The sequence below is a fragment of the Poecilia reticulata genome, linkage group LG4, assembly GCF_000633615.1.
Source record: "Poecilia reticulata strain Guanapo linkage group LG4, Guppy_female_1.0+MT, whole genome shotgun sequence".
Taxonomy (NCBI): Eukaryota; Metazoa; Chordata; class Actinopteri; order Cyprinodontiformes; family Poeciliidae; genus Poecilia; species Poecilia reticulata.
The window spans coordinates 1,447,814-1,460,351 of record NC_024334.1 but is presented as its reverse complement, the minus strand read 5'-3'; the positions used below and the strand labels follow the sequence as shown (position 1 = coordinate 1,460,351).

Here is a 12,538-nt window from a genome sequence, read left to right as displayed (position 1 = left end):
TCTTCAAAACTCTTACATTGAGCCTTACATGCTTAACTTTTCCACAACCCCAAATGTGCCACCAAACACTACAAGGCACACAATGCATTTGGGGCATGGCTCTACCTTTGACCTCTTGTTCAAACAAAGCAGAGGGTCACTCCTCCTGTCAGTGCTGCAGTCAGCGCCCCGTCCAGAAAACAAATGGGGATTTGTTCTCCATCCTAACCGCCCCACTGCTGTGCACACCCCCACAGTACTTGGGGGTGGGTTGAGGTGTGTGCCGCTGCCTCCACCAATCACACGGAGAATCTTTACATAGCGGTTAGCTCAAAATTYCCACAGAACTATTTCTGTAACTCTGGAACAGCTGCACTCCTGTCCTATGAGGTGATTTATTATAAATATATCCTGAATTAGTTCTTAATTTCTGACCYGCAGTTTAGGAAACAAATCAACGGCCACAGAGCCGGCCTGCCTGCCGCTCTCTGTAAAACGCTCTCCTGCTCCCCTGGCCTGCCCAGAGTTCAGCTAATCCCCCATGCATGAGCCAAATACCATCTGTGTTTGTTCGGCAACAAAGGGGGCACTTGTTAATGACTTTCCATGTCTTCACTGGAGTACTGCCGATGGTGGAGGGGGGGAGCTGAGAAGGAGGATGAGGAAATGGCAAATCAGTCAAAACTCAGATCCAGAAGTGTGCAGGAACGGTGTCATGATGGGAATCCATCAGCTGGTTTCTGGGCTCAGGGTTTATGACAACAAATTGTCCCAATTAACGTCCATTTCACATGCATTCACTGAGGATTTCATTCAAATACAACAATTTGACACTGTTGTCACCTGGACTCCTGAACAAATCAAGAAGAAAATCCTGTTCATATTATCTTCTGTAATGTATGAAATAAATGTGAAAATGTGGGGGCGGGGGTTTACTATTAAAGAATGACAGAATTATTATTATTATTGTTATTATTATTATTATTATTATTATTATTATTATTATTATTATTATTATAAATTTTGTATACAATACTTCATTAAACAGATAAAGATGCTTTTCCACGAATGCACAAAACTCTGCAATGTGTTGTTGACATAACAACAAACAAAAAACAACAACAAAATGAACAAAACTAACTATTTCCCATGCCGACCTGTTGCAGATACTCGTTTTTTATCTTTATATTGATGCTAGTATTAGCATATGAAACAAAGGATTTGATCTGAAACAGTGTAGGTCCGTGCTCTGAGCATGTTTTGCAAGCTTTGAGTTGAACTCTGACCCCTAGGATAATCCCTTTCACTGCCAGCGCTTTTAAATTAGCCGTGTGACACGCCACTCCTCCGAGCTCGTCCACACGCTGCTCACTTTACGGCCTGGAGATTAGTTTTATAAACCTTAATTAGAACGTAGTAAAATTAGACAAATTTCAAACAAATCTGAAATTTAAAGAACCAAAATAATGAATGTAGTAGAAGAAATATAATAAAGCAAGATTATAACTCTTTGATCCTGGCATCATGTATCAAACCAGCACATCTCTTCAGTTCTATCAGCCACAGCAACTCGCTTGGCAGAGCAAATTCAGGCAGCAAGCAAAAACCAACAGTCCTGGATGGTGCAGGGCCTTTTTTTCCAGCCCGTTCAACTGTTAACTGTGTTCTTTGCTCTGCCTTGCAACTGCATGTGGATCAAAGCAGGCATGATGGAGCGACGCCTAAGCGAGGCCTCTTTCTAAAACCAACAGCAGCTTCTACAATRCCTACTGGTTTCCATGGCCTTCCTCCACAGGAAAAGAAAGTCATGACTCAAGTCTTTTTCTACAACTTTTTCTTGCTCCCTGAGCTGATGAACTCAGAGGTGTTCTTCAATTCACTGACTCTGTTTTATTTTAAAGTAAAAAAAAACAACAAGAAAAAACAAAGAATAAAAGTGATAATTATGCCTTAGTTCAGGCCAAACTGTATGACAACAGAAATCCTCTCAGTCATGGCAACCAGGGAGGGGACCGTCCATTACAAGTTCAAACCCTCAAACTTGATGGAGAAAGAATGACCTGAATGTAGAGCCGGGTCTGATCTGTGTGTGTGTGTGTGTGTGTGTGTGTGTGTGTGTGTGTTTTGTGCTTCCCTTCAGGCATCGATCTATATGTCGACTGCTGGAATGCTTTTATTACTAACGCCACGCACTCACACACACTGTTAGAAGTGCACGTGTGTGGCGGTCACACCAGTTCAGACAGAACGTTTACCGATTGCGATCAATACTAAACCCAGACTCCAACACACGAAGGTCTCATTAGTTTCCTCTGCAGATTCACTGGAACCACGTTTATCAATCACTGCTTATTTCACCTCAGTGGCTTCAAGTCATTAGGTCACATTGTTCTTGTTACAGTTACACTGTGCTAAAATGTGATTGATATTCTACAATCCCGTCTATTCCCTGATTAGACGGGTCCAGTTGTGTTTTCCAGCTGATCACGCTACCTGTGATGACGTTGATGTCGGGGAACATGCTTTCGCACAGCTCCGCGCCTTGGCTGTCTCTCTCGAACGCCTCACGCAGCTCCTTCTTTACGGCTGCGGAGCCACACAGGCGATAGAGACCCACCACCTGGAATCACAGAAACATGTTAGTCAGATATGTAATTCAGATACTTTTACAGCCCCGTTTATCAGCTTTAATCAGTATTTCAACAGTGAAGATTCTCACTTCTCTCTGCAGAATGACTCTGACTTTGATAAGCTAAAGTTTACAACTGTTTTGTGTTTGAAATCAAATGTGTTGCTACTTTTTTTTAAAGATGGAGTTATTGTCCAGAGTGGGAGTTTAAGAATAGAATGTACCATAAGTTACAAGTAAAGTCCAAACAGATAAATAAATCTCGACTGACACATTTTACTTCAAATTGGAGGCACACCAACGTTTTGTTAATGTATTTTAAGGCCACACCTCAAGTATGCTGATTTCCTGAGCATCATGATGGGAAACTCAAAGGTAAATATCAGGTTCAAACTCATGAAGGACATCATGATGACAGATGGTGGGTTAATTACTTTGCATGCTGCCACTGCAATATTTCACACTGTTATTACTATTGTGGCCTTTTTTAATTTCGTACTTTTGGTCTTCAACACCCTCAGACTAACAATTAGCTTTAGACTCTATAGGTAACTAATCTGTATTCATACAAAATTCAAACAAGATGCTACAAAAGCAATTAACTGGAGTTTAGTGATTAGTTTCTTGTGACCTTTTAACAAAGTCAGAAATATCAACCACCTAATTTGATGCTGATAAAAATTTCTGACAGTCAATAGAAGCTATTCGTTGCAGCTGTCAAAGACTTGAGCTTAATAATTTTTACTTTGTCTCATCTCTACTTATTATGCTGTATGCTGTGTATTTATTATTCTGCTGCCTAGTTTTACAATAAAATATTTCTAAAAATTTGTTTTTGATGGGATTATCACTACAAGAAGGAGAGTTAATAGCTCTATGCTCATACCTTAAGATGCAAAACTATCAAACATTGTTCACATAAAAATCTATTTTTATCTCATGTAATTTTCAAGATGTAAAAATGTCACAAACATTGTTCATCTAAAAATCATTTTTACCTCAAGTAGCATTTCTTATCACTAATAAGAAATGCAGTTAGTAAGCTTTTTAAATTATCACTATGTAAGTTATGTACCAAGATAATAATTATGCGCAAAACATGTTGTTCCAATAAATAATTTTGTTTCTTTCATGTCAGTGACAGCTGTCAAGACAATTTCAGAATAAATTTTAATGCTAAACAGCAGAAAACACAGCAGCATCACATTTAAAAGTGCCAGAGTGGGTAAAGTGACAAGGTAATGTGAGTTACACAGTAACAACCCTCTAAAGTGAGTATTAACTTACACTGGGCCCCATGAGCTGAAACAAGCAGTTTGAATTTCCATCTCATCACACRACAGTTCGCTAAAAACTTAAATAAGAGACKTTCTGATRGAAAGTGGACAAACATAAAAAGGGYCTCAGTCTGATAAAAGTGCCACATCTTTTTGACTGAGTGTGTCAAAGCTGATCTCCTATAAGGCCCAAGGTGATAGCAGAGCATTAAAAATGAAAGCTATGAACCATTTCTGTTTCTTTACCTAAGCCTCCAGACTGTGACCTAAAGTGACTGGAGACATCTGATAGCTGAAACTTGGCACCGCTGCTCTCCTTGTTATGCTGGGATTAGGTCTGGCTGCAGACATACCATAATTTCTCCTACATGTGTCTGTCTGGTATGTGGCATAGCAGGCCAACTGGTGTGGTTGCCCCAGTAACGTGTTAAGTCAGTGGGCTGTGAATGGCGGGTCGAGACTGGTTGTGCACACACACACACAAACACACACGCAAACACACACTGCCAGTCTTTCCGGGCTCCAGCGTAGGAGCAGTGCCATGTCTATCTGTCCCAGCAGAGCGACTGCTGCTAAGCTGCCCTCGCAAAACCCAGTGGCAATTTTCTAAACCTCACAAGGGAGAGAGAGAGAAGGACAGATTAGGGATTTGGCTTTGTGTGCAAGTAAATAAAAGTCACTGGACACAATGAACAACAAGTCCATTCAGAAATAAAAAACATGGTGTCTYTCTTTGAGTGCAGGCAGAGAACAGCTGTTAGCAGAAAAGAGGGGCTTGCTCTTATGCTCTGTGGCTGCCGGGCAACACAACAGGCGGCACCGGCCAAGACCTATTTGTGGATAAAGCAGGCACAATGACCTCCGAACAAAATGAGCTGAAAAGGAGAGTGGATGTCAATGATGTCGAGGATTTTCCTGCTCTGAGATCAGCTGTAAGATTTAACTTAATAAGGAAGGAAATTTCACCAAATGTTTCACCAAGTTTGGGAATTACTTTCCTCATCTGGCAGGAGGAAATGATTTCCCAAAATGCAGTGTCACAGGAGATCCCTGTATGACCGSCAGTCATGCTAACTTTATCCCATGAGGAAATGGTTTGGGACAGCAACATATCCAAGCATTGTGACAAATTCTTAATATTCACTCACCAGGCACTCACACCTGCTGAGTTACTCGTTAACTAGCAAAGCTCTCTCGGGTTTACAGAGAATGATTTGGAAAACAGGGCTGGAGCCGAGTGCATGAAATGCCTGGTTGAAGTCAGAGGTCAGAAGTGAATCACCWGATGGTTTAGGATGACAGCAATGCAAAAGCATCTCAAAAAAGAACCTGTTTCAACCACAACATGTTGAACCTTGAAGCAGAAGGTTTGACTTGGCACAAGGTCCAACATAGTTCAAGCTGCCACTCCTGTACGCCAACAACAAGAAACTCAGGGCTACAACTAACCAGAGTCGCCAAATTTAAACAGCAGATTTAAAAAATGCTGACTGCTCAGTCATTGTGTCCTTGAGTAAGACACTTCACTTGCCTGCTGGTTGTGCTTAGAGGACTCAGTGGCACCGGCGCATGGCAGACTCACTGTGGCTACAATGTAGCTCACCACCATCAGTGTGAATGTGTGCATGAATGAGTGAATGTAACGTGAAGCGCTTTGGGGATTCTTCTGGACTTGAACRGGCAGGTAACATTTCTCTTACCAGTCTTTGATTGAAATCAGACTTTTAGATCAATACTACATTGATTAGGCAAACAGGCCATGGTAAAATTTGCCTTGMATTTTTCAGATCTTCAATATAAAGTCTCTCGTCTTTGGAAGTTTGCACATGCAGGAATTCCTTACCCCCCCCTCTCCTCTGGTCAAGCCATCGGATCATGTGGAGGGAGTCTGAGGCGCTATCAAGACAGTCATAAGATACCATCTGTCCTGCAARTCCTGGATCTGCCCCAATGCCTCCTCCCACTAGGACACTTCTACAACATGCTGGTAAAGAAGGTGGCCAACAGGCATCCTGACCAGTTGATCAAAACCCCTCAGATGGCTGAGTAGAAAGAGCAGTAATTCCTCTCTGAGYGTATCCAAATACCTCAGGTACTAACCCTTATGGACACCCAAAAAAGGTTATGAGTCTTTTGTGAAGCCTTGAGGGTGGAACAATGTGTTACCTTCCCTCTGCGTCAGTATTTGTTTAGATTTGGGCACTGAAGGAACTTGGTYARAATTAAAAGTGGATGATGGTKTGTCTTACGTCACAACCTCCTCCAAATCATACGCATTCGTGACAAAGTCAGGTTAGCAGAAACAAACCAGCAGCATTTTTTCTCAGGTGTTGGGCCTGGATATGATGATTGAAAAGGGGATTGGAGCAATGAGTGCTGCAGGAGAACTGATGATTAATCATTCAGCACTAAGAATGAGGTTGACGCCAGTGTGAAGCAGTTGTCAAGCAGTTTGTATGATTTGTTTGTCTCTTTAATTAATGCTTATTCCACAGCTTCCTACTGTAAAAGGACCTTTAATGTTGTTCCTCATGGTTTTATGGTAAGCCACCTGCTTACACCATCAAACCAACTGCTTGCATAAGCCACTGACAACTCAACACAGTATTATATTCTTAAGAACTTTACTGACTGTCAAAATTTTATACTGCATCTACAAAAGAAGTGATAAAGCTCCCTCAAGACTCTGGTAATTTCTCCGCACACTCCACATCTAAGCACATTCTCAATCATATATGTYGTGTATGTAAATTGAGTCAAAAAGCTTCTTCTAAGACTGTCTTTCAGACATACATAACTCCATTCTTTGACGCAGGTACCCTCTGAAGTCTTTTCAAAGTACCAGCACTCGTCTAGGATCTTAAAAGCTTAGAAAAGCCTCGAGGACACACATTTCAACAAGACTATCTAAAGAGAGCGGCTGCATAAAAGACACGAGCAAATGTGAATTTTGAGGGCAAAAACCTGCAGAAATTCCCCTGGAGTGTGGAGTCGACCCCAAGCCTAACCTCTGTCTGCTTGCCATGCAGAAGACCCCTGAAGTTGATTTGAGACTAATGAAAAAGAGGCAAGAAAACAAGAGGATGGGGGAGAGATTAGAGGAAGCGCTGGGAGCGACAGCAGACAAACATGTCAGACTCAGAAATCCACAGACAGGAGAGATAAATAGATAAAACTCACAGCACCGGGAGGTTAAAGTCATAAAAACAAAGAACAAAAATCCGACACGACATATTTAAAAGGTAATGGTAATGCTAGAATTGTAAAAAGTTTATCTTTGTGAGGCAGGAAACAAGTGCCACAACCTGACTGGGTTTTCCAAAATGATCCACCCAATAAAATGAGTGCAAAATCCTTAAAGTATTTCCCATAAGAGAGACTAGAAGACCTGGAGACTCCACTCTCTAGTGTGTGTCAAAATCTAGGGTCTTCATCTGATAGTTTTCATCAGTTTTTATTGTTTGAAAGCTTTTCAGTACAGTGGACTGTAGATACGGACAGGTTTATTGTAGCCATTTACTGACTCATGAAGATCAGCACACATACGTCTTACTTGAAAGATAGATTTTCTTGTCTTATGGTTAAGGGAAATAGATTTCTGTGTCACATCATATTTTGTATCCCAGGGACAGGAAATCATATAAAACCATACGATGCATTCTTGTCAAGGCAAAACATGTGATGAGACTAAAACTTCACATGCAAATATAATTAATCTTCATTTTAAGAAACTCCCACGGAAGCTACAATTGTTCAGTCTTTAAATCCCAGCAAAATTCAGATTTTTTGACAAGAATCCAAAACTGATCATTTTCTTTTAAACTGCAACAAACATAAAACTGAATCCGTCCTCGACAAATAATATATTAAGGGTGTTAATCAGACTGAACTGCACAACCACTTGAGATCCCTGAGATCACAACACCCAGCTGTTTAAAGCAAAAATACAACTCTCGATTTTCTCCATTTCATTTTGCATATATTCAGCTCAAAACACAATATAATGACCTGACTCATTATATTGAGTGAAAAAGAGATGATTTTAACATTATTTTAAGAAAGTTTAGAATCCTTGTATCCCTTTTCATCTTTGCCACATCAGTGTCTTAATTCGTCCATCTGTCTCGTCACTGAATAAAGCAGTTGTGTTGCCCATGGCAGCAACTCTGTGACATTATGTGTGCTGCTTTTTGATTCATTCAACATCATTAGTGGCTGCAGGGCGAGCATTCATCCCACAAAGCTAAAAGGATGTTGTGAATCCGTAGTTATTTCTCCAGCTGCTTTTATACTCTGTGAACATCAAAAACGAGGCACCGTCTTCCATCTGAGGAGGGCTATTTGTTATTTGACTGCAGCTTTTTTAGGATTTTAGAGCAACGCAATATATTTAAGTGAAGGGAAACAGAGAAAACCTCCAAAGTGCGGCCACTCTGAAGGCTTCCTGACTGAATGTCTGAACTACCCAGTTGTGAACGGAGTCAGAACGAAGGGATGATTCTCACCTGTCCAGGATCTTGTTCTTTCAGTCATGATGCATGACAAATTCAGAAAGGAAATTCAGAGATTTCCTTTCTGGATTCTTCACCACAACAAACCAGAGAAACTCCTACATTACTGCAGACGATGCTCTAAGTTATCTATTCATCTCTTGCTCCATCCTCCCATCACTCAGATAATTGAATCCTTCTGGTTAATATTCAATGCCCCTAAACTTTAGCTGAGAAGGTGATAAGGCACTTAATTACAAAGCAATTACAAGTGCCAAAGCTGGCCCCAGTTAAGTAAACATCAATGGTAAAGTGAACATTCAAACACACTTACTTGGCAGCCTCTTCTCTCGATCTCGTTGATGCACTTGTATATGATGAGTGGCACCATCAGCCCGGTGTTCTCCCTCTCCACCACCCGCCACGCCTCCACTCCAAACACCTGCGGCTCTCTGTCTCCGTCTGGCCCGCCGTCCAGCGAGTTCTGCCACTGCTCCATGAGGTTCAACTTGACGTAGATCAGCCCCCGCGGCTCCAGCTTCACCGCCAGCTGGTGGGTGCGTGTCACTCTGAAGAGCGCGGGCAGCACCACCGTTCCGTGGCAGCAGACACGGTTCCGTTTCGGCGTGGGTTCCCAACTGAACACCACCAGCTTGAGGTGCTGTGCGTTCTCCAGCTCAATGTTGAAGGTGTGGTCCATATCCAAGAACGATGTTCGACAGGTAAGAAGTGCGGTTCGTGCTTTGTTAACCGAATCGACTTGGATCGCACAGTAAACTTCTCGCGAGTCGATGCGTGGAGGTTTAAGGTCCTCAGCACCATAAAAATGGAGGCTCATCAGTCCAGAGATGTACTGGCTGCACTTGGGCTGATCTGTGAAGCTGTAATGGCGGAAAGCATCAATGTCCAGCTCGGTGCCATTGAGTCTAGAACTTCCTCCCTCAGCATCCTTGCCTTTTCCGCCCTTCCCCTCGGCAGAGCCATGTTTGCCAGATTTGGCAACCAGCTCCGGTGAGTCACCATCGCTGAGGTAGCCGCCTTTGCTGGCTGACTTTGAGCTGCCGTTATTCTTCTTCTTGTTGAAGCTGTGTTGTGTTGAGACGCTGCTGTCCAGGTGGTAGCGAGAGATTACGTTGCGGCTCGCCGGCCCACCTCCGGATGGGGCTAACCGAGGTGGACCGGAAGTCTGGGTGACGGTCTCGGACCCGCTGCCGGTGGCCCGGAGAGAATGGGCCCTTGGCTCAAGCTGACTGTTTCCAATGCTACTTGTGTTGCTGTTTTGGGTCCCTTTGACGCTGAGCTTTCGGCTGAGTTCGGGAAGCTTCTTCATCTTCATGGAAATCTTCCTGACTGTTCGTGGGGACTTGATCTTGTCTGGGAAGGACCAATTGATGGAGCTGCTCTTCTTGGTTGGGTTTGGACTCGAGGGAGGAGAGAAGCTAACGACGTTGGGCAGGTCAGGTCCATCTAAAATGGAAACAACAGAAGAAATGATATCCAAATTAACTGTAATTCTTATAAAATATCTATAAGAAAATCAACAAATGCCATCACATGCAAGCTTCCCAAATCACTATGGCTACTGCTTTCTGTATGTAAGTTTAACCTGTTATCACAAGTAATTACACAGTGTCTCGAGAAGACAGAAAGGGGAAAAGGACGTAAAAGCAAAGGAAAGGTATGCAGGAGCCATAAATTACAGTCTCTGCTACACCGTTATGGCATATCATCATATGATTAGGCGTACATGCAGCCCAGTAATCCAGTGGTAAACACAATCTCTGTGTAACACTTTATATAAACATCCAACACTGTATAGTACTGTTAAAGTCTCCATATGCAAAGCCAGACAGTCATTAAGAAAGTTAACAACTTCAAAGAAAATGTGTAGAAAATACTTTTATGTCAGTTCTATTTGCTTACAAAACTAGAAACGCACCTAAAAAATTAGCTAAACATCGCTGCACTCGTCCAAAATAAAATTATTAGGATTTTTCTGAGGTTTTTGTTCTTCTCAGTTATTAATTTCTTCAGCTAACAACTGAAGTCACATTCACTGGAGGAGACAATAAAAACTGTTGCAGTTCTAAATCAGAAAATTATCGTGGGCATGTGCAAAGTGGGAGTCTAAATATTTGTTTTAATTATCTGCAGGATATCCAAATCCACCATATTGGAATTCAGTCTTAAAATCTATGTTTTTCTCACCAAACCTCAGTTCATATGTGGACGAGACGTCCAAGCTGAGCAGAAATGTTCTATTTTACAAAATATCCTTCTTAGCTATTGTGGACTGAAAGTAGGAATACATTTCTGATTATTCCTAGTTTGTTCAGATTTTCTCAGAGGGCGAACGAACACAGAGAGATATGAAGTAGAAAGCGAGCCAGGCCCTGCCAACTTCACCAGCTCTAGTTTCAGAGGAGACCTGCTGTGCTATTCTAGGGTGCAGGCCTGGAGAGTGAAAAGACTGAGGTGCAACAGGATGTAGAGAGGGTAAGATGGGGAGCACTAGTGGGTCAGGGTGTAGCCCTGCAGATCAGGGACAAAGGCGCCCCTTGTCCAGGCACTCAGAGGTCTGGAGGGTCGACTGCAAGGCTGGCAAGCTGGCTGGTAAACGTACAAACACGGCTTTTCTCTCAGATTCCTCATCAAGCCCCCTTTTAGACGGGTGGAGTGGTGTCTGCCTGTCACAGCGCCCTGCCAGTAATCCAGACAGAGGGGCTCTGAAAATGGAGAATATGGGCGGAGGGCCCTGGAGGAGCAAATTTACCAAACAACATCTGGGGAGGGGAGCAGTACACAAAGAACTACAGTCAAGGCTAAAACAAGGGTCGTAGGAGAGAGAGTGCTAAAATCAGACATAGCTCCCTCGCAAATTTAAAGTATTTTAAAGTGGAGATCTCAAGAAGCGTAATTTGCACATAAGCAGCTATTTTAGGTACTTTCTACAAAACAGAATTTTAGGAAACTGCAGAGAATTATTACAGTAGCTCAGAAAATAGCTAGGACTGTCCTAACTTTGTTGTGTAAATTATTAGACGTAGTAAACAATAAAATAAACATTTTACCAACTTGTAGGCTATGTATGATATGTGCTGTTGATAATTGTAAATTATTTTTTAATTCAATAAAAATGTGAATGAATAAAAATTCACTGTTAACCAGAATCACCTGGTTTGCAGTTTGTTTGACTTGGACGTGTGACTGGTGAGTCAAACATTAAACACACTGGACATGAGAACTACCAGGTCGACAAGAAACACTCCACACAAGTTGTAATTCACCAAAGCAAATACTTTTAGCATTGTGATGTTAGTTTAAAGCATTTCCAGAGGTGACACCCTGAGGAACTCCCAGGAAGAAGTTACTTTATCATCACAGCTCATTCTCACTCCCTCTGTTGTTCTTTCTCTCAGCAAGATTTGCATCTTGACGACTGCATTGTTAATAGTTTTTCCTCTACACACACACACACACACACACACACACAAACACACACACACACACACATACACACACACACATACACACACACACACACACAGGCTGGCTTGCTTTGTAGCCTTTGGACTTGTGGCAGCAGCCAGCAGAGTAATGTGACACCTACAAGCTGAGGTTCAGGGGCGATGGTTTGACACTCAACCCTCCAGGGCCATGTTCCGAGGTCAAAAGGTCAAAAGGTCCACATTCCAATGGGTGTCACCTAAGCCGTGTAACTGTGCCCACCCCCAACATTTACCATGCTCTTCCAGTCCCTACATTACTGTAACACAAAGAGAGAGCGCATTTATAAAAAAAAAAAAGAGCGCGCACACACGGCCCCTTGACCTCGCCGCCCCCTCAGGCACCCGGCATCCGACAGCCTTTAACAAAGGCCAGGAATTTATGACCCTGATTTTTCACCATACCAGCATTAAACAGGTGCAGAGTGAAGGCGTGCACCAAAGTTACAACAAACTAATCATTTGTTTTTGTGTTATTCCATCCATTCCACAAAACAAATTGCTGCTGCAGCCCACGCCAAGACAGTCATATAATCTCAGCTGTCGTTTGATTAAGCATGTGTGTGAGAAAGAGAAAATGAGCAAAATGAGCCTGAGCAAACTTTGATAAGCCTCGAGGGGAGACAACAATCTGCTGCTCCTGGCTGCCCACCTGTA

At 42.5% G+C, this 12,538-nt stretch overlaps 1 protein-coding gene across 2 annotated transcripts in view; it reads right to left on the bottom strand.

Annotated features, from left to right (window-relative positions):
- Positions 1–12,538, bottom strand: part of syde2 (synapse defective 1, Rho GTPase, homolog 2 (C. elegans)) — a 44,772-nt gene that overhangs the window by 15,385 nt on the left and 16,849 nt on the right. For both annotated transcript variants that reach the window (XM_008406211.2, XM_008406210.2), the window contains exons 4-5: positions 8,710–9,842; positions 2,473–2,599 (exon numbers count right to left, since the gene is read on the bottom strand). In XM_008406211.2, the coding sequence (XP_008404433.1) occupies positions 2,473–2,599; positions 8,710–9,842 (1,260 nt within the window). The remainder of the gene's footprint in view (positions 1–2,472; positions 2,600–8,709; positions 9,843–12,538) is intronic.